Source organism: Scyliorhinus torazame, chromosome 21 (assembly GCF_047496885.1).
Source record: "Scyliorhinus torazame isolate Kashiwa2021f chromosome 21, sScyTor2.1, whole genome shotgun sequence".
Taxonomy (NCBI): domain Eukaryota; kingdom Metazoa; phylum Chordata; class Chondrichthyes; order Carcharhiniformes; family Scyliorhinidae; genus Scyliorhinus; species Scyliorhinus torazame.
The window spans coordinates 71486689-71513988 of NC_092727.1; the positions used below are offsets into that span (position 1 = coordinate 71486689).

Consider the following 27300-nt stretch of genomic DNA (forward strand, 5'->3'; position numbering starts at 1 on the left):
TGGCTGCACTGATCTGTTTGTACAGACGTGACCACCAGAGCCATACTCTACCAGTCCTCTGATCCGAGAGATCAGGCTTTGCCTTGCTGCTAGAACTCTCTTGACAGATCAATTTGATTTAAGAAAATGAGAAGAGCCAACTCGACTCAATCCATTAGTGTGGACACAAACGTTCAGCCAGAGCTTGTGGCAACATAGTGTGGTAGAGCTACCAACACTCTTCCCCACCCTCTGGTCATGCATATGTACACCAAAGCTTCACTTCAACCCAAACACTTTGACGAGTTGGTAGATCAGTGCTGGATATTGTAGACACAGCCAATATCCCTGGATGGAAGTGTTCCAAAGTAACCTCTTCAAACGTTTATAGACAGTACATTTGCTCTTACTTCCTCACTTAAAACCCTGATTTTTGTTTTGCACATTTTAGGAAACATTACTGAACAAAGTCTTTACTCACACATTGTTCCATGTTCTCAGGAATGAATTCCCCTTCACTGTGAATGCTGGTGTAGGATCCTTGGCGAGCAATTCGCTGTTGTCGTTCTGGTACATATCCTGGGGGTGGTGAGCTTCGACCTGTGTTCTGAGAACCTGCACAGAGAACAATTTTACTGAGCAGTGCAGAAACCTAATTTTTAAAAAAAATATATATTTTATTCAAATTTTTCGGCCAAACAAAACAGTACAAAGGTTTTTCCCTTTTTACAGCAAAACAATATAAATAACAGCGACCGTTTTATAAAAAATAAGTAAATATTATATATACTAAATGGCAACTGCCATAATAAAAATAATAACTCTCCCAAATAATAAAATCAAACAATCCAATATACATAACCAAGTACAAATATCTATACATAAACACCCCCGAGGACCCGCCACCCCCCCCCCCCCCCCCCCACCCTCCCCCCTGGGTTGCAGCTGTTACCTTCCCATTTCCTTTATCGTTCTGCGAGGTAGTCAATGAACGGTTGCCACCACCTGGTGAACCCTTGCGCCGAACCCCTTAGTGCAAACTTTATCCGTTCTAGTTTTATAAACCCTGCCATGTCATTTATCCAGGTCTCCACGCCCGGGGGTTTGGCTTCCTTCCACATAAGCAATATCCTTTGCCGGGCTACGAGGGACGCAAAGGCCAAAACATCAGCCTCTCTCGCCTCCTGCACTCCCGGCTCTTCTGCAACCCCAAATATAGCCAACCTCCAGCCTGGCTCGACCTGACGAATGTGATATAAAATAGTTACTTTAGAGATACTAGTTAATGTAATGTAGAAATAAGCCACTTTGATTCTGGCAGTTAGGGACAAAGGGGTTTGAGACCGCATGGAAAAAGCAGGAAGAGGTGTGTCTATGAGAGTGATGCTGCATTGATAGGGGCCAGAGAAAGGGATTGGAAGTGAGCCAATCAGAATAGATTAAACAGGTCAGGAGGGACATAGGCTGACCTATGTCCGTCGAGTATGTGAAACTTGATACCATTTGAATTGATTTTGCAGAGATCCCTTTGTCTCTTAGTCAGTTGTTTTTCTGGGGTGTAAGAGGCTGGATGTCTTTTACGTTTCTGTAAGATGATTAAGCTTGCAAGCTAAATAAATAACTTCTTTTTACGTGCGAATCCGTCTCAACTTTTATTGAGGCCAGACTGACAGAGAAAGAAATTTGGGGATCTACAGACCCCGACCCCCACCACCTTTGGCCACCCCCGCCCAAAACCCCTGCAGTGCCGGGCATGACCAAAACATGTGGGTGTGGTTTGCCAGGCTTGTCGAGCATCTCCCACACCTATCCTCTGCCCCAAAAAATTCACTGAGCCTTGCTCCGGTCATATGCGCCCTGTGCAAAACCTTGAATTGTATCAGGCTAAGCCTGGCGCACGAGGATGAAGAGTTCACCCTACGTAGGGCATCTGCCCACAGCCCCTCTTCAATCTCTTCCCCCAGCTCTTCTTCCCATTTTCCCTTCAGCTCATCCACCATGATCTCCCCCTCGTCTCTCATTTCCCTGTATATATCTGACACCCTACCATCCCCCACCCATGTCCCTGAGATCACTCTATCCTGAATCTCCTGCGTCAGGAGCTGCGGGAATTCCCTCACCTGTTGCCTCGCAAAAGCCCTAATGCATGTACCGAAATGCATTCCCTTGGGGCAACCCATATTTTTCCGTCAGTGCTCCCAGACTCGCAAACGTCCCGTCTAAGAACAGATCCTTAGTGTTGGGTGGGGTTACTGGGTTATGGGGATAGGGTGGAGGTGTGAGCTTGGGTAGGGTGCTCTTTCCAAGAGCCGGTGCAGTCTCGATGGGCCGAATGGCCTCCTTCTGCAATGTAAATTGTATATGTATAATCCCTCAATTGCACAATCCCAGCTCTCTGCCATGCTCTAAATCTCCCATCTATTCTCCCCGGGACAAACCTATGATTATTTCTTATCGGGGACCGCACCGAGGCTCCCGTCATTCCCCTATGCCGTCTCCACTGCCCCCAAATTTTCAGTGTTGCCACCACCACTGAACTTGTGGTGTATTTCTTCAGGGTGAACGGCAACGGCGCCGTCGCCAGTGCTTGTAGGCTGGTTCCTTTGCAGGACGCTATCTCCAATCTCTTCCACGCCGCTCCCTCCCCTTCTCCCATCCACTTGCACACCATTGAGATATTGGTGGCCCAATAGTACTCACTTAAGTTCGGAAGTGCCAGTCCCCCCCATCCCTGCTACGCTGCAAAAACCCCCTCCTCACTCGCGGGGTCTTCCCAGCCCACACAAAACTCATGACACTTTTCTCGATTTTCTTGAAAAAAGCCTTCGTGACCATCACCGGGAGGTACTGAAACACAAAAAGGAATCTCGGGAGGACTACCATTTTGACCACCTGCACCCTACCCACCAGTGACAGGGGCACCATGTCCCATCTCTTAAAATCCTCCTCCACCTGTTCCACCAATCGTGTTAGATTAAGCCTATGTAAGGTTCCCCAACTCCTGGCTATCTGAATCCCTAAGTACTGGAAATCTCTTGTTACCTTCCTCAGCGGTAAATCATCTATTCCCCTGCTCTGCTCCCCCGAATGCACCACAAACAGCTCACTCTTCCCCATATTCAATTTGTACCCCGAGAATTCCCCAAACTCCCTGAGTGTCCGCATTATCTCAGGCATCACCTCCACCGGGTCCGCAACATACAGCAATAAATCATCTGCATACAATGATACCCGGTGTTCTTCTCCTCCCCTGAGTACTCCTCTCCACTTCCTGGAGCACCTCAGTACTATGGCCAGGGGCTCAATTGCCAATGCAAACAGTAACGGAGACAGGGGACACCCCTGCCTCGTCCCTCTAGAAAGACGGAAGTAGTCAGACCTCTGCCTGTTCGTGACCACACTTGCCACTGGGGCCCGATATAGCAGCTGTACCCATCCAATAAACCCTTCTCCAAAACCAAATCTCCTCAACACTTCCCACAGATAGTCCCACTCCACTCTGTCGAATGCTTTCTCGGCGTCCATCGCCACCACTATCTCCGCCTCCCCCTCTGGTGGGGGCATCATCATCACCCCTAGCAGCCTCTGTATGTTCGTGTTCAGCTGTCTCCCCTTAACGAACCCAGTTTGATCCTCGTGGACCACCCCCGGGACACAGTCCTCTATCCTCGTCGCCATCACCTTGGCCAGGAGCTTAGCATCTACGTTCAAAAGGGAAATGGGCCTGTAGGACCCACACTGCAGCGGGTCTTTTTCTTTCTTCAAAAGTAGCGATATCGTCGCCTCTGACATAGTCGGGGGCAACTTCCCCCTTTCCCTGGCCTCATTAAAGGTTCTCGTCAAAAGCGGGGCCAGTAGGTCCATATATTTCCTATAAAATTCCACCGGGAATCCACCTGGTCCCGGGGCCTTCCCCGCCTGCATACTCCCAATCCCTTTTACCACCTCCTCCATCTCAATCTGTGCTCCCAGTCCCGCCCTCTCCTGCTCCTCCACCTTCGGGAATTCCAGCTGATCCAGGAAACACATCATTCCCTCCTTCCCTCCCGGGGACTGAGCCTTATATAACCTCTCATAGAATGCCTTGAACACCCCGTTCACTCACTCCGCTCCCCGTTCCATCTCTCCCTCCTCATCTCTCACCCCACCTATCTCCCTCGCCGCTCCCCTCTTCCTCAATTGGTGGGCCAGTAGCCGACTCGCCTTCTCTCCATACTCATACTGTACACCCTGTGCCCCCCTCCACTGTGCCTCTGCCTTACCCGTGGTCAGCAGGTCAAATTCCACATGTAACCTTTGTCTTTCCCTGTACAGTCCCTCCTCCGGTGCCTCTGCATATTGCCTGTCCACCCTCAAAAGTTCTTTCAACAATCGCTCCCTTTCTTTACCCTCTTGCTTCCCTTTATGTGCCCTTATGGATATCAGTTCCCCTCTGACCACCGCCTTCAACGCCTCCCAGACCACTCCCACCTGAACCTCTCCGTTGTCATTAAGCTCCAAGTAACTTTCGATACACCCCCTCACCCTTAGACAGACCCCCTCATCCGCCAATAAGCCCATATCCATTCTCCAGAGTGGGTGCTGTTCTTTTTCCTCTCCTACCTCCAGGTCTACCCAATGTGGAGCGTGGTCCGAAATGGTTCTGGCCGTATACTCCGTCCCTGTCACCTTCGGAATCAGTGCCCTTCCCAAGACAAAAAAGTCTATCCGTGAATATACCTTGTGAACATGGGAGAAAAATGAGAACTCTTTACTCCTAGGCCTAATAAATCCCCAGGGGTCTACTCCTTCCATCTGCTCCATGAAGTCCTTGAGCACCCTGGCCGCTGCTGGCCTCCTCCAGGTCCTGGACCTCAACCGGTCCAGCCCTGGATCAAGCACCGTATTGAAGTCTCCCTCCATTACCAACTTTCCCGCCTCCAGGTCCGGGATACGCCCCAACATACGCCTCAAAGTTTGCATCATCCCAGTTCGGGGCGTATACGTTCACCAGAACCACCGCCTCCCCTTGCAATCTGCCACTCACCATCACATATGTACTCCCACTATCCGCCACAATGGTCTTTTCCTCAAACAGTACCCGTTTCCCCACTAAGATAGCCACCCCCCCTATTCTTCGCATCTAAACCCGAATGAAACACCTGCCCCACCCATCCTTTACGTAGTCTGACCTTGTCTATCAGTTTCAGGTGCGTCTCCTACAACATAACCACATCTGCCTTTAATTTCTTTAGGTGTGCGAGTACCCGTGCCCTTTTAATCGGCCCATTCAGCCCTCTCACGTTCCACGTGATCAGCCGGGTTGGGGGGCTCTTTACCCCACCCCCCTTGTCGACTAGCCATCTCCTTTTTTAACCCAGCTCCTCACCCGGTTCCCACGTACCTGTATATCCCACCGACGGTGCCCCCCCGTCTCGACCACCCCGTCCCATAACAGCTCCCCCTTCTCCTTAGCAGCAGCAACCCAGTTAACACCCCACCCCTCCCCCCCCTCCGCTAGATCCCCCTCTAGCGTAGTTGCACACCCCATGTTGCTCCCAGAAGTCAGCGAACTCTAGCTGACCTCGGCTTCCCCCTTTGCCCTCGGCCCCTCACTGTGCGAGGCCCCTTCCTTCCTGTGTCCCTGTTCCCGCCACAATTACCATTGCGCGGGAGCAAAGCCCGCGTTTCCCACTCGGCCCCGCCCCTAATGGCGCATTTCCCTTCTCCTGCCCCTTTCCTTCCCACCGGCGCCCACAGTTCCTCATACTCTCTCCCCCCCCCCAACGAGGGGAAGAGAGAAAAGTTACAGGATCGAAGAATTAACAAATTGAAAAATCATCCCCCCCCTTCCCCTTCCTCGCCCCACATAATCACCCCACCACTTTATCCCAGAAGCTCTTTCTCTCGCCAGACTATTCCAGCTTCTCGTCCACAATGAATGTCCACGCCTGTTCTGCCGTCTCAAAGAAGTGGTGCTTCCCTTGGTGTGTGACCCACAGTCTCGCCGGTTGCAACATTCCAAATTGAACCTTCTTTTTGTGAATATATGCCTTAGCCCGATTGAAACTTGCCCTCCTTCTCGCCACCTCCGCACTCCAATCCTGGTATACGCGGATCACCGCGTTCTCCCACCTACAGCTCCGAGTTTTCTTCGCCCATCTGAGGACCGTCTCTCTGTCGTTATAGCGGAGAAACCTCACCACTATAGCTCGAGGTATTTCTCCAGCCTTTGGTCTTCGTGCCAGAACTCGATAGGCTCCCTCCACCTCCAAAGGGCCCGTCGGGGCCTCCGATCCCATTAGCGAGTAAAGCATCGTGCTCACATATGTCCCGACGTCCGCCCCTTCTGCGCCTTCGGGAAGACCCAGGACTCTTAAATTCTTCCTCCTCGAATTATTCTCCAGTGCTTCCAACCTCTCCACACACCTTTTGTGCTGTGCCTCGTGCGTCTCTGTCTTCACCACCAGGCCCTGTATTTCATCTTCGTTTTTAGCAGTCTTTGCCTTCACGACCCGAAGCTCCAGCTCCTGGGTCCTCTGCTCCTCCTTTAGCCCTTCAATCGCCTGTAATATCAGGGCCAACACCTCCTTCTTCAGCTCTTACATACAGCGCCGCAGGAACTCTTGTTGCTCCGGGCCCCATAACAAACGGCCACCTTCCGACGCCATCTTGCTTCGAGCTTCCCTTCCTTGCCGCTGCTCCAGGGGATCTTCTGCAATCCGGCCGCTATTCTCTTCTTTTTCCATGTGTATCCGGGGGGATTCCCTTCTAGTTTACCGCACAGTGATTTTGGCCGTTTAAATTGCCGTTGGGGCTCCTTTTAAGAGCCCAAAAGTCCGTTCCGATGGGAGGTGCCGAAACGTGCGACTCAGCTGGTCATTGCCGCACCCAGAAGCCAGAAGCCTAATTTTTAACACATCAGCTAGCAATTATCTCAGTGAAATGTTTGTGCATAACCAACTTGAGCTTATGTAGCACCTTTAATGTAATAAAATGTCTCAAGACATTTCAAAGAAGCGTTTGAAGCAAAATTTAACGACAATCCACTGCCCTGACTCTTCTTTGATATACCGCTTGGTGGGGTGGCACAGTAGCAGTGGTTAGCACTGTTTCCTCATAGCGCCAAGGACCCGGGTTCGATTTTGGCCTTGGGTCACTGTCCGTGTGGAGTTTGCACATTCTCCCAGTGTCTGTATGGGTCTCACCCCCACAATCCAAAAATGTGCAGGGTAGGTGGATTGGCCACACTAAATTGCCCCTTAATTGGAAAAATAAAAAATCTTTAAAAAAAAAAAAGAAGATATACCATTTGGTATATATTAACATCCTCCCAAAGCTTGCCCAATGACTTTTCTTCACATTACCGACAAAATAGTGAATGTCAGCAGGCTATTGTGCAATACAGTGGAGTGGATTCCCATCAGCTGATACCTGTGTAGGTTATTTTGAGCAGGAGTGACTGGATTGTGATCAGAAGCAGGGATCTTGGTAGTGTTTCCCCCTCCCACACCCAAGAACAGCAGAGCAGTGATTGCTCTCACTGAAATCAGTTAAGAAAACAGAGTCCGTATTGAACCTTTGGGGGGGGGGTTCAAGCGGGCGAGTGGTACCAATCAGCCAGGCTCATCCCAAAGTACTTGGTCAGAAGAAATGCTTAAAGATCCTACTTCACTATTTAAAGAGCAGGGAGGGTTTGTCGAATGCCTTGGCTAATATTCATTCTTCAAACACCCAGATTAATGCAGTGTTTTTCAAACTTATTTTCTGGGGACTCATTTTTACCAACTGGCCAACCTTCGAGACCCGCACCGGCCGCCCTTCGGGGTCCACACCTGCCGACCTTCGTGACCCACCATTTTTGCTTACCTTGTTTGCTGCTGACAAAATGGAGGAATTGCAATCACGCCCATGATGATGTTGGGGGGGGGGGGGGGGGGACCTGCTCTCTGCCTCCCTTCAGGCAGGAAGATTACATTGCATTTAAAAAAAAATCTTCTCCTGCTTCTCCCATTGCGCAAACCTACCTTCTAATAAATGTAAGGGTTCCAGATGCCTTCTTAACCACCTTAGCAATCTGTCCTGCTACCTTCAGGGATCTGTGGACATTCACTCCAATGTCCCTCCCTTCCTCTACACTTCTCAATATCCTCCAATTTGTGTAATTCTTTGCCTTGTGCGACCTCCCAAATGCATCACTTCACACTTCCCTGGGTTATATTCCATTTGCTGCTTTACTGTCCACCTGGCCAGACCAGTAGCTGTTTCATATTTTGAAAGACATGAGGGATAAAGTATTTGCTCCTGTATCAATTTGCATTTCATTCAATTCCGAGTGGGCTGGTTGGCTGGCCAGAATGTTCTTTTGTTTCTCCACTTATTTTCTCTCATGTACGGATAGTGCCTTATGCTCAATTGTGTTCCGAATGAAGCAAAAATGTGGACATGGGTTGGTGTGCCCGCATTTTTTTATATAGTCGCGGCCATCATTTTGAAGGCCACTCGCAGCCGGCCTTGTTAAAAGCCAGCTGCTGCGGCTGTTGCGTGCGAATATGCGCAATCGGGAGCGCCGCGACACCTGCCCACGACCCACTCACGGGTCGAGACCCCGACTTTGAAATACCTGGATTAATGGATCACTAACCTCACTGCTGTTAGTGGGACCTTCCTAAACTCAAAAGTTGATGTGTCTGCACATTATAACTGTATAGAGTCATAGAGCTCTACAGCACAGGAAGAGGTCCTTCGGCCCATCGAGGCTGTGCCAGTCATCAATAGATTCTCATCCTATTTTCCAGAACTTGGTCCGTTGCCGTGTATGTTATGATGTTTCAAGTGCTCATCTAAATGCTTCTTAAATGTTGTGAGGGTTCCCGCCTCAACCACCCTTTCAGGCAGTGAGTTGCAGATTCCCAGCATTCTCTGGGTGAAAAAAACCTCTGCCCCTGACCTTAAATCTATGCCCCCTGGTTATTGACCCTTCTAAGGGGAAATGTTTCTTCCCATCAACCCTATTTACATCCCTCATAATTTTCCACACCTCAATCAGGTCCCCCCGCCTGTGCTCTTTGGAAAACAACCCCAGCCTAATAAGCCTCATATTGTCTGAAGTGTGTTGTGATGTCTGAGACATTAAAGGTGCTACATGGATACAGGTGTTTTTTTCTTCTTGATATCTGACAAGGTTAGCTTTCTGTGCAGTTGCACGGGCAGTGATGAATTGGAGGGTGTTTCTTTAAGCAAGAAACCAATACTACAGATGTGTTTACATATAATCTGGTTTGCTTAGATACTAAAGGGATATGCTACATCTCCAGAGATGCCATTCTTTAGATGAGGCAGTAATCAGTTACTTGTTTTGATGATTCAGGCTGTCAAAGATCACATGGCACTCGTCAAGTTCTCCCGATGTCCTCGCCGAAATGCCTTTCTCAATAATTGCTTATTCACCTCACTTTAGTTTTCACAGATATGCTGAGCACATCATGACTACTATATTCACCTAAACAACTAATTAATCAATGTCAAATACAATTCACTGTCTGTGAAGGTGCTTGAGGTATTTGAAAGGCACAATTTAAAAATGCATCTTTTTGTTTACCACATCGACTTGGATTACATGCTTTTGGAGAAAAATTCAAAAGAACAGCCTTCTTTAAAATGACTGCAGTTAAAAATATGCATAACTTACCTTGTGTGCACAATCCTAAATGTAGCTTGGTTATAGCACAATACAGCTTTAGACTGAGTGTCCTTTGAGATAATTGAGAATGAACACAGTTCACAAAAACAAAAGATTTTACTTCAAGCTTTCATTTTCCTCTAAGTGAAAGAAACCAACAAGATAAATTAACATTTGGGTTCAAATGCATTACTACCTCCCCAAAACTTTCACTTTCTCAAACACATCCAAAGCACTCCTTCACACAATACTAAAAGCAATCGTTATCTGATTGGCCAGCCTCCAACTGCTATTGTGGAAACAACATCTTACTAACAGGAAGGGGAAGTCGCGCAGAGCAGTGTATATCAAAGGAAGTGAATGGAAAAACAAGAGCATTGAGATCTGGACCGTTTTCATCCTGCTCGATCGTTATCTCTCCCTACAAACACAAACGCGGCTGAATTCACACTATGTCAAAGATAAACAGACGCAGAGAGAAGAGTAAAACACTCCTCTGAAGGTCTGTGATGCAGCAGGTCAGCTCTGTCCTTACTAGGGGCTAATGTAAACGTGTGTGATATCTATACACCCAGATACTGTAGAGGAAATTTTCAGGAATTCTCAATCACTGGATTCAGTCTAAAGACTGCTTATTCACACTGCAGCAAAAGCCCCAACAAGATGTTTGACCGTGCAACTTTCAAAGTCCAGAGATACAATAAACATTTATAAAGGTGATACACACGATATGACCGCACATTGCTCTCTTAAATCTGGCAAGGTGTCGGGTGATATCCCCTACCAGGTGAGAACATCCTTGTGAACTGGGTGTGAATGCATCACATATCCGCTCTAGCAGAGTGACCCGACAGCTCCAGCATAGCCCTTCCTTTCTTCTATCGCCCTGCCAAAAACCAGGCAATCTATCTGCCTCTCTGATAAAAAAAATCTTATTTTAGTCTGGCCAACTAATCCTAGCAACAGCTGGAAATGCAAGTTGTCCACCAGTCCAGAATACACAGTGACTGTAAAAGGGTACATAGAGCTCCTGATAAGCCAGTCAATCCAGAGCAGCATGGAAGCCGAGAATACATTATATATTGCCTAAGGATGAGAGCATCTGCGCTTGGCTGATATTCCTGGAGTTGACTCTGAGATAAAAACTTGCTGCTTTAAAAAAAAAAGTAAATGGGAGATTTGAATAAAAAGTAATCTCTCCTAGCCCCCTCCTGAACTGCCTTCCCCATTACTCTGATATTGCTCTTGCTACAAGTTAGATCAATGGACCAAGACTTGTGCAACACTTACCTATAATTAGGTAACTTTTAATTGCTTTTTCAATTCATTTACAGGATGTGGGCATCATTGGTTAGACAAGCATTTATTGCCCATCTCTAATTGCCCTTGAGAAGGTAAGCTGCCTTCTTGAACAACTGCAGCCCATGAGATGTAGGTACACCCACAGTGCTGTCCCAGGATTTTGACCCAGCGACATATGTAAATGGTGATATATTTTCTTTTTTTTTTATATAAACATTTTATTAAGGTATTTTTTGGTATTATAACACAATAAACAATGTACATGAAACTATAAACATAGTGTAAAAGCCGTCTCCCTCCCTTACAAGGTCCCACCTTTATTAACCCCCTACTCTAAGCTAAACTAACCCCCCTTCTGCTGACGATTAATTTTCCGCGAAGAAGTCACCGAACGGTTGCCACCTCCGGGCGAACCCTAACAGTGACCCTCTCAAGATTAACTTGATTTTCTCCAAACAGAGAAAGCTAGCCATGTCCGATAGCCAGGTCTCCAACATCGGGGACTTTGAGTCCCTCCAAGCTAATAGTATCCGTCTCCGGGCTACCAGGGAAGCAAAGGCCAGAAACGTCGGTCTCTTTCTCCTCCTGGATTCCCGGGTCTTCCGACACCCTGAAAATTGCCACCTCTGGACTCAGCGCCATCCTTGTTTTTAATACCGTGGACATGACATCTGCAAACACCTGCCAAAATCCCCTAAGCTTCAGACATGCCCAGAACATGTGGACATGGTTCGCTGGTCCTCCCACACATTTTGCACACCTGCCTTCCACCCCAAAGAATCTGCTCATCCACTGTTATGTGAGCCAGGTGAACGACCTTGAATTGTATCAGGTTGAGCCTGGCACATGTTGCGGACGCGTTGACTCTACTCAACGCATCCGCCCACAGACCATCCTCTATCTCTCCTCCCAGCTCCTCCTCCCACTTGCGCTTCAGCTCCTTGGTCTGCGCCTCCTCTGACCCCATAAGTTCCTTGTAAATGTCTGAGACGCTCCCTTCTCCTACCCACCCTCTGAAAACTACCCTGTCCTGAATCCCCCTTAGCGGTAGGAGCGGGAAGGTTGACACCTGTTTACGTAGGAAGTCCTGCACCTGCAGATACCGGAATTTGTTTCCCCTCGCCGACCCAAACTTCTCCTCCAGCGCCCTCATACTCGGAAAGCTCCCCTCTATAAACATATCCCCCATCCTCTCAATCCCTGCTCTCCGCCACCACATCCGGGACTCCCATCCATACTTCCCGGGGCAAACCGGTGATTATTACAGATTGGGGACCAGACCGATGCTCCCTCTGCTCCCACATCTCTCCTCCATTGCCCGCAGGCTCTCAGGGCTGCCACCACCACGGGGCTGGTGGAGTACAGTGCTGGTGGGAACGGCAGAGGCGCAGTTACCAATGCCCCAAACTGGTGCCCTTGCATGAAGCTGTCTCCATGCGCTCAGATGCCGACCCCTCCCCCACTACCCACTTCCTGATCATGGCTATATTCGCTGCCCAGTAATAGTTATTAAAATTTGGCAGCGCCAGCCCGCCCTCTCCCCGACTCTGCTCAAGCATTACCTTCCTTACCCGCGGGGTCTTGCTCGCCCAAATAAAGCCAGAGATCACTTTGTTGACCCATTTAAAAAAGGATCGTGGAATAAAGATGGGGAGACATTGAAACACCAACAGGAATCTGGGGAGGACTGTTATCTTCACCGTCTGCACCCTCCCAGCTAATGACAACAGGAGCGTGTCCCATCTCCGAAAATCGTCCTTCATTTGGTCTATTAACCGGGCCAGATTTAATTTATGTAGCCGGTCCCATTCCAGCGCCACTTCAATGCCTAGATACCTAAAGCTTCTCCCTACTAATCTAAACGGCAGTTCCCCCAATCGCCTCTCCTGTCCCCTCGCCTGGATCGCACTTTTCCCCATATTTAGCTTATACCCCGAAAACCGGCCAAATTCCCCTAGAATCCTCATGATTTCTTCCAACCCCTCTAATGGGTCCGTTGCATACAGAAGCAGGTCGGCTGCATAGAGCGAGACTCTGTGCTCCACCCCCTCCCCCTCCCCCCAGCTACTTGAGGCTCTCAGAGCAATTACCAACGGCTCTATAGCTAGCGCGAACAACAGTGGGGAGAGGGGGCATCCCTGCCTCGTCCCCCGGTGCAGTCTAAAATAGTCCGATGTTGTCCTATAAAGCCCCGCCCAAATCCGAACCGTCCTAATACCTCCCACAGATAATCCCATTCTACCCGATCAAAAGCCTTATCGGCATCCATTGCGATCACTAACTCCACCTCCCTACCTTCCGGGGGCATCATGATCACATTTAACAGCATTCTTACATTGGCCAGCAACTGCCTACTCTTAACACACCCCGTCTGGTCCTCCCCAACAACATCCGGAACACAATCCTCAATCCTGGAGGACAAAACTTTGGCCAGCAGTTTGGCGTCCACATTCAACAGGGATATCGGCCTGTAGGACCCACACAGCTCCGGGTTCTTGTCCCCCTTCCGAATCAGCGGAATCGTGGCCTGTGACATCGTCGGGGGCAGCACCCCTCTTTCCCTTGCCTCATTGAACATCCTCATCAACACCGGCCCCAATATCCCAGAGAACTTTTTGTAAAACTCCACTGGGTACATGTCCGGCCCCGGGGCTTTACCCGCCTGCATGGCCTTCAGACCCTCCACTATCTCTTCCAACCCGATCGGGGCTCCCAGCCCTTCTACCAGCTCCCGTCCACCTTTGGGAAATTCAGCCCCCCCAAGAAGTGCCTCAACCCCTCCGGCCCCGTAGGGGGTTCCGACCTATACAGTCTTCTGTAGAAATCCCTAAACGCCTTATTCACCCCTGCTGAATCTCCAACCAGGTTCCCATCTTCGTCATTACATTCCCTTTCTCCCTGGCTGCCTCCCTCTTTTTAAGCTGCTGTGCAAGCATTCTGCTGGCCTTCTCTTCATACTCATAGGTCGCCCCCTCGCCTTTCTCAGCTGCTCCACCGCCCTCCCTGTGTTTAACAAGTCGAACTCCGCCTGTAGCCTCCGCCGTTCCCTTAATAGCCCTGCCTCTGGGGTCTCCGCATACTTCCTATCGATCTGTAGTATCTCCTTAACCAGTCGGTCCGTCTCTGCCCTGTCTAACTTCTCCCTGTGGGCCCGGATCGAGATCAGCTCCCCTCTAACCACCGCCTTCAGTGCTTCCCAGGCCACAGTTGCTGAAATTTCCCCCGTGACGTTGACCTGCAGGTAGTTCTGAATACATTTCCTCAGCCATTCGCACGTCCCTTCATCCGCCAAAAGTCCCACATCCAACCTCCAGTGCGGGCGCTGGTTACTGTCTTTACTAACCTGCAGGTCCAGTCAGTGCGGAGCATGGTCTGAGATTGTGATCGCCGAGTACCCCGTGTCCACCACCCCAGCCAGCAAGGCCCTGCTCAAAATGAAGAAATCGATCCGGGAGTACACGTTATACACGTGCGAGTAGAAGGAGAACCCCATCACCCTCGGCTGCCCAAATCTCCATGGATCCACCCCCCCCCCCCAATCTGCTCCATGAACCCTTTAGTTCCTTTGCCATTGCTGACACCCTGCCCGTTTTCGAGTTTGACCGGTCCAGGCCAGGGTCAATAACTGTGTTGAAGTCCCCTCCCATGATCAACCTGTGCGAGTCCAGGTCCGGTAGCTTCCCCAGCATCCTCTTCATAAACTCCACGTCATCCCAATTTAGTGCATACACATTTACTAATACTACCTGCACCCCCTCCAGTTTCCCACTGACCATCATGTATCAACCTCCCACATCCGAAACTATTCTACCCACCTCAAACACCACTCGCGACCCCTCTAGTTTTGAATCCACTCCCGAGTGAACGACCTGACTAATCCAGCCTTTCCTCAATCTAATCTGGTCAGTTACTCAAAGGTGCGTCTCTTGCAACATTACCACTTCCGCCTTCAGATCCCTAAGATGCGTGATCACATGTGCCCTCTTGACCGGTCCATTTAACCCTTGAACATTCCAGATGATCAGCCTTGTTGGGGGGCTCATTGCCCCCTCCCCCCTTCGCCGATCAGTTATTCTCTTTTTCGGGCCCTCCGCCAGCCCATGCTCTGCGCCTCCATCAGCCCCTCCCCCCCCCCCCCAGGCAGCCTCCGCCCCCAACCTCCTCTCTGTCACTTGGCCCAAGTCCCTCCCTCGTCAGCAGAACATTTCCCCCCCCTCCCTGCCCCTAGTAGCAACACTCTGTAACCCAACCCCTTTGATAAACCGAATATATGCACACCCCCCACTGAGCTTCCGTGAGCTAGCCCGCCCAGTTAGCTTGGTAGACCCTATCCCTGGCGCCGGATAGTCTCCCACCTATTGTTCCCTCCCTACCCGCTCATACAAACATACTCCAACATCAAACAATCCCCACACAATTGCCCGACAGAAAAACACCAAAATCTAAACAAGCACACATCCATCCCCCAACAGTGCAAATGAAAACCTTAACTCACTCAGCTCTGCCACTGGTCCCAAATCAACACAAAAGGCATTACAAACAGCTTCCACAAAACGAACAATGAGAAACTTTTTTTTGAAGAACAGAGAAACCAAATGAAAAAAAAAATGAACGCTGCAGCAAAGTTCAAAAGTTCTCAGTCCACCACCAGTCCTTTCCTTTTCACGAAGTCCAGCGTGTCCTCAGGCGACTCGAAATAAAAGTGCTGTTCCTCGCACGTGACCCAGAGACGGGCCAGATACAACAGTCCGAACTTCACCTTTTTCTTAAAAAGGATTGACCTGATCTGGTTGAAGCCTGCTCTTCTCCTGGCCACCTCCACACTCAGGTCTTGGTAGGCCCCCAGGGTACTATTGTCCCACTTACAGCTCCGTGACTGCTTGGCCCACTGTAGAATGCGCTCCTTATCCAAGTATCTGTGGAATCTCACCGCCATTGCCCTCAGGGGGCGGGGGGGGGGGGGTCTCCTGTTCGCGGCTTCCTCGCGAGTGCTCTGTGAGCCCTGTCCACCTCCAAGGGTCGGGAGAATGCCCCATCTCCCAGCAGCTTTTCAAACATATCTGCGATAAAATCCCCGGCGTCCGCTCCTTCGGACCCCTCCGGGAGCCCAACGATTCTCAAGTTCTGTCGGCGGGACCTATTCTCTAGGGTCCTCCACCTTCTCCAGAAGCTTCTTCTGCTGGTCCCTCAGCATCCTCGCCTCCAACTCCACCGCAGTTTGATGTTCCTCCTGCTCAGCCAGCGCCTTCTCCACCTTCTGGATCGCCCAATCTTGGGCATCCAATCTAAGCTTCAGCCGTTCAATCGACTCTATTATCGGGTCCAAGCAGTCCCGTTTCGGCTTAGCAAAGCCTTCCTGAATAACTTGCATCAGCTGCTCCGTTGACTGCTGGGTCGACAAACCAGAGGTCCGGTCCTCCGCCATGCTGTCTCCCGCTGCAGCTTCAACCCAAGTCTTCTCTGTCTTTCTGTTTCTGCCTTTACGAGCACTTCTAGTCCTTCTCTCCATGCACCGATGTGGGAATTCAGTACACAATTGCCTCTGTCTTCAGTTTTACACAGTAAAAAGTCTTACAACACCAGGTTAAAGTCCAACAGGTTTGTTTCGATGTCACTAGCTTTCGGAGCGCTGCTCCTTCCTCAGGTGAATGAAGAGGTATGTTCCAGAAACATATATAGACAGATTCAAAGATGCCAGACAATGCTTGGAATGCGAGCATTAGCAGGTGATTAAATCTTTACAGATCCAGAGATGGGATAACCCCAGGTTAAAGAGGTGTGAATTGTGTCAAGCCAGGACAGTTGGTAGGATTTCGCAGGCCAGATGGTGGGGGATGAATGTAATGCGACATGAATCCCAGGTCCCGGTTGAGGCCGCACACTTGGCTATAAGCTTCTGCTCGGTGATTCTGCGTTGTCGCGCGTCCTGAAGTTCAAGTCCGGTAGAAAATCGGGGGAAAAGGTCCAAAAGTCCGACCCGAGCAGGAGCCACCAAATATGCGAGTTACTCCTTCATAGCCGCCACCGGAAGTCAATGGTGATATATTTTCAAGTCAGGATGGTGTGTGGTTTGAAAGGGAACCTCCAGGTGATGATACCCAGAGTGTGACAGAAGGGACAGAGTGTACAAGCATAAAAAAACAGCAATAAATAGGGTCAAAAAGGGAAATTATGGTTACAAGGCAAAATTAATTGTTCTTTACTTAATTGTTCTTCCTAGCATTTCGCATAAAATAAATGAATTAACAGCACAAATTGAAGTTAATGATCTTATAGCCATTACAAGGAGATCAAAACTGGGAACTAAATATTCAGAGGTTGTGACTTTTCTTAAGGACAGGCATGAAGGAAAAGATGGTGAGGTAGCTTTGTTAATATGAAATGGAATATGTACAATTGCAAGAAATGATCTTGGATCGGATGATGTAGAATCCATATGGATAAAGGTAAGAAATAACAAAGGGAAAACGACACTGGTTGGAGTAGTCTATACGTCCCTTAACTTACTATACTGTAGGACAGAGAATAAATCAGGAGATAATAAAGGCATGTAAAAAAGACAGTACTTTACACATGGGTGACTTTAATCTTCATGTAGATTGGTAAATTCAAATTGGCAGAGGTAACCATGAGGAAGCATTCATAAAAGTGTATTCGGGACAGTTTCCTGGGACAATATGTTGTGGGTCCAACCAGCAATCAGGCTACTTTGGATTTGGTACTGTGTAATGAGGCAGGTTTAATAAACAATCCAAGTAAAAGATCCCCAAGGCAGCAGTGATCATAACCTGGTAGAACTTAGCATTCAATTTGAAAGTGAGAAGCTTGGGTCAGAAACAACTGCGCTCCAATAAATAAAGGTAATGATAAAGGAAGGAGTGCAAAGTTAGCTGGAGTGCATTGGGAAAGGATTTACGGGAAACATGGTTGATCAGTAATGACAGACGTTTTTGAAAATTGTTCATGACTCACCAAAAAAAATCTCCCAGTGAGGAAGGAGGATTTTAGGAAGGGGATAAATCAACCATAGTTAACCAAGGAAGTGAAGGATAGTGTTAAACCAAAAGTAAAAACAGAATATGACAATGGTAAGTCAGAGGATTGGGAAAGTTTTAAGAACAAGCAAAAGATGACAAAAAAAATAAGAGGGTGAAGATTAACTATGAGGGTAATACAAATAGATAGCAAGAGTTTCCTGAAGGAAGTTAAAAAAAGGTGTTATGACACCCTGGGCTAGTGCGCTGTCAATTCCAGCCCCACAGACCCAGAGTCCCATCAAAAGTGAATTAACCAATAATTCGTATATAATATGCATAATCTTTGGCTCCTTGACTGCTCAATAGGTTATAGCCACCAGTAAATTGAACACAATAACTGCTTATTTATAACAGAAACACAGTTGAAATACGCAATAATTATAACGAAATTACAGCCAGAAAATCTGCTACCACTCCACCTCGCCCATCTGCCGTCACATCCTCGAAGACCATAAGACTTAGGAGCAGAATTAGGCCATCTGGCCCATCGAGTCTGTTCTGCTATTCAATCATGGCAGATATGGTTCTCATCCACATTCTACTGCCTCCTCCCCAGAACCCTTGATCCCCATTATTAATAAAGAATCTACCTATCTCTACTTTAAAGGCATTCAATGACTTGGATGCCACAGCCTTCTGCGGCCATGAGTTCCACAGATCCACTACCCTCTGGCTGAAGAATTTCCTCATCTCTGTTTTAAAGGATCATCCCTTCAGTTTGAGGTTGCCCCCTCAGCTTCTAGTTTCTCCTGCAAGTGGAAAGACCCTCTCCACGTTAACTCTATCTAGGTCTTTTAGACACACACAAGGCAGACAAACACAGAGAGAGGTAAAATAAGAGGGATTAAGATGAAAAGAGGGAGGAGTTCCTTGCTTCTGATGTTGAAATCCTTGCAGCAACCTGTCTCCCAGGATGCTTAAGGATTGAGGCCACCGGTGTAATGTTAGAGATGGTCTTCTGGCAGTAGCATTCAGTCAGTAGTCCCAAGACAAAAGGATTTCCTCTGGAGAAGCACTTTAACTTTATCAACCTGGGCCCTCACTCAATAACATTTGAAAAATAATCAAGGGGCAGGAAATAAAAAAATACAATAACAATCTCGAGGAGAAAAATATGGGGCTAAAGGCAGATAAGTCGCTTGGACTGATGGGTTGCATCCCAGGATTCTAAAGGAAGAGCTACAGGGATAAGGAATGCACTGGTAGTAATCTTGCAAGAATCCTTAAATTCTGGAAAAGTCCCAGAGGATTGGAAAACTGCCAATGTAACATTTATTCAAAAAATGAGGGAGGGGAAAAACAAGTAACTATAGGTCAGTTAGCTTAACCCGTGTCATTGGGAAAATTTTAGTCTATTATAAAGGGTTTAAAGCAGAGCATTTAGAAATGCATAATATAATCAAGCCAAGTTAACATGGCTTCATGAAGAGGAAATAATACCTGGCAAATTAATTAGAATTCTGAGGTGAGGGCGGCACTGTGGCCGAGTGGTTAGCACTGCTGCCTCACAGCACTGAAGATTCGGTTCGATACCGGCCCCGGGTCACTGTCCGTGTGGAGTTTGCACATTCGCCCCGTGTTTGCGTGGGTCTCACCCCCACAACCCACAGATGTGCAGGCTAGTTCGACTGGCCACGCTAAATTGTTTCTTAATTGGAAAAAAATAATTAGGTACTCTAAATTTTAAAAAAAGAAGAATTCTATGAGGTAGAAACGAGCAGGCTAGATGAAGGGGAACCAGTAGATGTAATATACTTGGATTTCCAACAAGCGTTTGAAAAGGTACCACACAAAAGATGGCGCCAGAGCGTGGCGACTCTCTACGAGCTCTCCCAAACAGATCCTCTTTTTACATCTCTTATAATCGTACTAATCTTTTAAAATTTAATTCTACCGTGACATTATCACTAACCTTTCTCTTTTATCTTCCCTTGCAGATTTGAAGATCCTTCGAGGCCCTTTTAACCTGACTCAACCTGACATGGCTGCACTCCTGATGCTATGTATTTACTTTATGGACCTTGTGTTACCCTTTTATGTATTTTCTTTTCTTTTTCTTTTCATGTACTAAATGATCTGTTTGAGCTGCTCGCAGAAAAAAACTTTTCACTGTACCTCGGTACACGTGACAATAAACAAATCCAATACAATCCAATAGGAACACTCTCATGCAAGTCGGAAATTTGTGGGTTCCTGCCCCATCCCAGAGACTTGGGTGCAAACGCTGGGCTGACAATCCTTAATTGGGCTGAAGTCTTTCAAAGAAACATCTGCTTCACATCTAAAGCTGCGGCACTGCTGATTTTTGATTGCTTAGCTCCTGTATAAGCAGTACCGTCATAAAATATGCATGCATTGCAAATGTACTCTCCTTTCGTTTCACACTCTTGCAATATAAACACACTTTTATTCATAAGAACATGGAGCAGGAGAAGGCCACCTGGCCCCTCTAGTCTGCTCTGCCATTCAATGAGATCATGGCTGATCTTTTGTGGACTCAGATCCACTTTCCGGCCCGAACACCGTAACCCTTAATCCCTTTATTCTTCAAAAAACTATCTTTACCTGAAAAACATTTAATGAAGGAGCCTCGACTGCTTCACTGGGCAAGGAATTCCATAGATTTACAACCCTTTGGGTGAAGAAGTTCCTCCTAAACTCAGTCCTAAATCTACTTCCCCTTATTTTGAGGCTATGCCCCCTAGTTCTGCTTTCACCCGCCAGTGGAAATAACCTGCCCGCATCTATCCTATCTATTCCCTTCATAATTTTATATGTTTCTATAAGATCCCCCCTCATCCTTCTAAATTCCAACGAGTACAGTCCCAGTCTACTCGACCTCTCCTCGTAATCCAACCCCTTCAGCTCTGGGATTAATCTGGTGTATCTTCTCTGCACACCCTCCAGTGCCAGTATGTCCTTTCTCAAGTAAGGAGACCAAAACTGAACACAATACTCCAGGTGTGGCCTCACTAACACCTTACACAATTGCAGCAGAACCCCCCTAGTCTTAAACTCCATCCCTCGAGCAATGAAGGACAACATTCCATTCGCCTTCTGAATCACCTGTTGCACCTGTAAACCAACGTTTTGCGACTCATGCACTAGCACACCCAGGTCTCTCTGCACAACAGCATGTTTTAATATTTTATCATTTAAATAATAATCCCTTTTTCTGTTATTCCTATCAAAATGGATAACCTCACATCTGTCAACATTGTATTCCATCTGCCAGACCCTAGCCCATTCACTTAACCTATCCAAATCCCTCTGCAGACTTCTAGTATCCTCTGCACTTTTTGATTTACCACTCATCTTAGTGTCGTCTGCAAACTTGGACACATTGCCCTTGGTCCTCAACTCCAGATCATCTATGTAAATTGTGAACAATTGTGGGCCCAACACTGATCCCCGAGGGACACCACTAGCTACTGATTGCCAACCAGAGAAACACCCATTAATCCCCACTCTTTGCTTTTTATTAATTAACCAATCCTCTATCCATGCAACTACTTACCCCTTAATGCCATGCATCTTTATTTTATGCAGCAATATTTTGTGTGGCATCTTGTCAAAGGCTTTCAGGAAATCCCGATATACCACATCCACTGGCTCCCCATTATCTACCGCACTGGTAGTGTCCTCAAAAAATTCCACAAAATTAGTTCGGCACGACCTGCCCTTGATGAAACCATGTTGCATCTGCCCAATGGGACAATTTCCGTCCATATGCCTCGCTATTTCTTCCTTGATGATAGATTCCAGCATCTTCCCCACTACCGAAGTTAAGCTCACTGGCCTATAATTACCCGCTTTCTGCCTACCTCCTTTTTTAAACAGTGGTGTCACGTTTGCTAATTTCCAATCCGCCGGGACCACCCCAGAGTCTAGTGAATTTTGGTAAATTATCACTAGTGCATTTGCAATTTCCTGAGCCATCTCTTTTAGCACTCTGGGATGCATTCCATCAGGGCCAGGAGACTTGTCTACCTTTAGCCCCATTAGCTTGCCCATCACTACCTCCTTAGAGATAACAATCCTCTCAAAGCCCTCACCTGTCATAGCCTCATTTCTATCAGTCACTGGCATGTTATTTGTGTCTTCCACTGTGAAGACCGACCCAAAAAACCTGTTCAGTTCCTCAGCCATTTCCTCATCTCCCATGATTAAATCTCCCTTCTCATCCTCTAAAGGACCAATATTTACCTTAGCCACGCTTTTTTGTTTTATATGTTTGTAGAAACTTTTACTATCTGTTTTTATATTCTGAGCAAGCTTACTCTCAATCTATCTTCCTCTTCTTTATAGCTTTTTTAGTAGCTTTCTGTTGCCCCCTAAAGATTTCCCAGATCTCTCGTCTCCCACTAATCTTTGCCACTTTGTATGCTTTTTCCTTCAATTTGATACTCTCCCTTATTTCCTTAGATATCCACGGTCGATTTCCCTCTTTCTACCGTCCTTCCTTTTTGTTGGTATAAACTTTTGCTGAGCACTGTGAAAAATCGCTTGGCAGGTTCTCCACAGTTCCTCAACTGTTTCACCATAAAGTCTTTGCTCCCAGTCTACCATAGCTAGTTCTTCTCTCATCCCATTGTAATCTCTTTTGTTTAAGCACAAAACACTAGTGTTTGATTTTACCTTCTCACCCTCCATCTGTATTTTAAATTCCACCATATTGGGATCGCTCCTTCCGAGAGGATCCCTAACTATGAGATCATGAATCAATCCTGTCTCATTACACAGGACCAGATCTCGGACCGCTTGTTCCCTCGTAGGTTCCATTACATACTGTTCTAGGAAACTATCGCGGATGCATTCTATAAACTCCTCCTCAAGGCTGCCTTGACCGACCTGGTTAAACCAATCGACATGTAGATTAAAATCCCCCATGATAACTGCTGTACCATTTCTACATGCATCCGTTATTTCTTTGTTTATTGCCTGCCCCACCATAATGTTACTATTTGGTGGCCTATAGACTACCCCTATCAGTGACTTTTTCGCCTTACTATTCCTGATTTCCACCCAAATGGATTCAACCTTATCCTCCATAGCACCGATGTCATCCCTTACTATTGCCCGGATGTCATCCTTAAATAACAGAGCTACACCACCTCCCTTACCATCCACTCTGTCCTTCCGAATAGTTTCATACCCTCGGATATTTAACTCCCAGTCGTGACCATCCTTTAACCATGTTTCAGTAATGGCCACTAAATCATAGTCATTCACGATGATTTGCGCCATCAACTCATTTACCTTATTCCGAATACTACGAGCATTCAGGTAAAGTACACTTATGTTGGCTTTTTTACCTCGGTTTTGAATCTTAACACCTTGATCAGTAACCTCTCGTAAGTTATATTTCCTCTTAACTTTTCTCCTAATTTTCCTTGTCGTTGAACCCATATCTCCATGTAACAACTTGCCGCATCGCTTACCATTAATGTTTTTACTTCCCTTTTTATTCCTTTTAGTATTACTGGGCCTATTCACTGAGCTCCCCTCAGTCACTGTACCTTGTACTGTCGCTCTTTTTGATTTTTGACTATGGCTTCTCTGCCTTACAGTTTCCCCCTTATTGCCTTTTGTTTCTGTCCCTGTTTTACTACCTTCCGACTTCCTGCATCGGTTCCCATCCCTCTGCCACATTAGTTTAAACCCTCCCCAACAGCTCTAGCAAACACCCCGCCCCCCCCCCCCCCCCAGGACATCGGTTCCAGTCCTGCCCAGGTGCAGACCGTCCGGTTTGTACTGGTCCCACCTCCCCCAGAACCGGTTCCAATGCTCCAGGAATTTGAATCCCTCCCTCTTGTACCATCTCTCGAGCCACGCATTCATCCTCCTGACATTCCTACTCTAGACTAGCTCGTGGCACTGGTAGCAATCCTGAGATTACTACCTTTGAGGTCCTACTTTTTAGTTTAACTCCTAACTCCCTGAATTCAGCTTGTAGGACCTCGTCCCGTTTTTTACCTAAATCGTTGTGCACCACGACAGCTGGCTGTTCACCCCCCCCCCCCCCCCCCCCCAAGAATGTCCTGCAGCCGCTCCGAGACATTCTTGACCTTGCACCAGGGAGGTAATACACCATCCTGGAGTCTCGATTGTATCCACAGAACCGCCTGTCTATTCCCTTATGATTGAGTCCCCTATCGTATAGCCCTGCCATTCTTCTTCCTGCCCTGCTGCGCAGCAAAGCCAGCCACGGTGTCATGAACCTGGCTGCTGCTGCCTTCCCCTGGTGAGCCATCTCCCTCAACAGTATCCAAAGCGGTATATCTGTTTTTCAGGGAGATGACCGCAGGGTACACCTGCACTGCCTTCCTACTCTTGCTCTGTCTTTTGGTCACCCATTTTCTATCTCCCTGAGTAACTTTCACCTGCGGTGTGACCAACTCGCTAAACGTGCTATCCACGACGTCCTCAGCATCGCGGATGCTCCAAATTGAGTCCATCCGCAGCTCCAGAGCCGTCAAGCGGTCTAACAGGAGCTGCAACTGGACACACTTCTTGCACGTGAAGGAGCCAGGGACAGTGGACGTGTCCCTGAGCTCCCACATCGCACATGAGGAGCATGACACGGGTCTGGGATCTCCTGCCATGTCTTAAATCTTAGGTAAACTTATACAACTACAAAGTAAAAATAAATGAATTAGACAATGAAAAGGAAAACTACTTACCAGTCACTTACCAAGGATAAAAAGCACCTCCTCCCAACCCAGCTTCGAATTCCCACCTAGCTTCAAATTCCCAAACTCACTCTTGGTTGTGCCTCACTCCGGCTGGCTCTTCTCTGGCTCACTGGGAGAATTCATTTTTGATAAGAATGTCGCTGGTAAGGCCTGTATTAAATGCCCATTCCTAATTGCTTGAGAGGTAGTGCTGAGTCACCTTCTTAAATTGCTGCACCCATCTGATGTAGGTATATTCACAATGGTGTTAGATACGAAGTTCCAGCATTTTAACGTGACATTTCAGCAATGGCAGAGACAGAGGTTCCATGTTCCTACAGTGTTATGTTACTAGCATGCAGGTACAGCAGATAATAAAGAAAAGCAAATGGAATGTTGGCAATTATAGCTAAAGGAATAGAGTATAAAGCTAAGGGAGCGTTGCAATTATACATGGCATTAGTGAGACCACACCTGGAGTATTGTGCACAGTTTTGGTCCCCTTATTTGAGGAAAGATGTAGTGGCATTGGAGGCAGTTCAGAGGAGGTTCACTAGGTTGATTCCAGAGATTGGAGTTATGAAGAGAGATTGAACAGATTAGGCCTATACTCTAGAGTTTAGAAGAATGAGGGGAAATCAAATAGGAGGTATGCAAGATGATAAAAGGTATGGATAAAGTAGGCGTGGAGCAGATGCTTCCTCTTGTGGGGCATTCTAGAATGAGGGGTAGCCTTAGGATAATAGGTAGCAAATTTAAATCAGAATTGAGAAACTACTTCTCCCAAAGGGTTGTGAATCTGTGGAATTCGCTACCAGAGTGCGGTGAATGCTGGGATAGTGAGTAAATTTGAGGAGTTAGACAGATTTTTAATTGGTAATGGGTTGTAGGGTTACGGAGAACAGGCTAATGCCAGGATGGGCTCAGCCATGATTGAATGGCAGAGCAGACTCAATGGGCCAAATGGCCTAATTCTGCTCCTATACCTTGTGAGCTACTTTCCAAGGGCATTTTATTCAAAGTCTTTTCTAAATACAATCAGTAAACACTTGCAACCAGCACATATCCAGGAAATGCTCATTTCACACTCCACTAACTCAGCTATATTCCTACAAAATACCCAGTATGCCCTAAAATCAAACAATTTAATCAAGCACTCAAACAGCTATTGTATTTTGTAACTGGATGGTGAGTTATCCAGAAATGTAATGTCTTCTTTTGCATGGTCCCAAGACTGGGACAGTATAATTTATTAGAAAAATGTATGCAGGCATGAAGGGCCTTCACTTATCTCTCAAAAACAGAGAGTCTGCCTATTGCTTTTCCAGGCATTCATGCTTGAGACTGGACTGCCTGGTTCATGACCACAAGTTTGACCACCATACATTTAAATAACCACATCAATGCAGCCCGATTGGGGTCTATGGGCCTAATTAACACCTCAATTCCCAGACAATTTAAGACAATTTAAAGTCATTTCAAAACTTTACTTTAAAAGCTAATCTTACTGAAACATTGGCAGAACCAACACTGAATCAGCACTCCAAATGGCTAGCCTATTCCTATTAGGCACCATGAAAATTCTGCTTAACTTTTAGGTTACAAAGCCTTATTTACATCCCATTACTTATACTCGAAGAGCTGCTTTAACAGACTTTCAAATTGCTGAAGACCTGGTACTCACCAACAGAGAGGTGCCTGCCTCGTGACTCTGATGGCTGGTAGATGGTGCTGAGAATGTCCCCCACTGACTGAGAAGCCTTAATGCGGACCTGTTTCGTAACGACGGAAGAAGGTGGTGATGTCTAGGATTCGGAGAAAAGGAATTAGATGTGTAGGTCCAAAGTTCATCACGTCCACGTTACAAACTTGGCAATGACAGTAGTGCCAAATCCCTTAAGGATCCCTGTCTGAATGCTGGTAGGACAGATGCTCTTCCAGAAAGAAAAGCTGAAAAGCTACCTCTTAGTCAGTGCTGGGACCTTTGCTGTTTGTTGTAAATATAAATGATTTGGAAGAAAATGTAACTGGTCTGATTAGTAAGTTTGCAGACGACACAAAGGTTGGTGGAATTGAAGATAGCGATGAGGACTGTCAGAGGATACAGCAGGATTTAGATTGTTTGGAGACTTGGGCGGAGAGGTGGCAGATGAAGTTCAATCCGGACAAATGTGAGGTAATGCAAATGGAAGGTCTAATACAGGTAGGGAATATACAGTGAATGGTAGAACCCTCAAGAGTATTGAAAGTCAAAGAGATCTAGGAGTACAGGTCCACAGGTCACTGAAAGGGGCAACACAGGTGGGGAATGTAGTCAAGAAGGCATACGGCATGCTTGCCTTCATTGGCCGAGGCATTGAATATAAAAATTGGCAAGTCATGTTGCAGCTGTACAGAGACTTAGTTAGGCCACACTTGGAGTATAGTGTTCAATTCTGGTCGCCACACTACCAGAAGGATGTGGAGGCTTTAGAGAGGATGCAGAAGAGATTTACCAGGATGTTGCCTAGTATGGAGGGCATTCGCTCTGCTGAGAGGATGAATAAACCCGGTTTGTTCTCACTGAAATGACAGAGGTTGAGGGGCGACCTGATTGAGGTCTACAAAATTATGAGGGGCACAGACAGAGTGGATAGTCAGAGACTTT

At 47.2% G+C, this 27300-nt stretch overlaps 1 protein-coding gene across 2 annotated transcripts in view; it reads right to left on the reverse strand.

Moving 5' to 3' along the window:
• Positions 1 to 27300, reverse strand: part of map3k3 (mitogen-activated protein kinase kinase kinase 3) — a 274267-nt gene that overhangs the window by 140481 nt on the left and 106486 nt on the right. For both annotated transcript variants that reach the window (XM_072486935.1, XM_072486936.1), the window contains 2 exons: positions 26338 to 26458; positions 461 to 594 (listed from right to left, as the gene is read on the reverse strand). In XM_072486935.1, coding sequence (XP_072343036.1) covers positions 461 to 594; positions 26338 to 26458 — 255 coding nt within the window. The remainder of the gene's footprint in view (positions 1 to 460; positions 595 to 26337; positions 26459 to 27300) is intronic.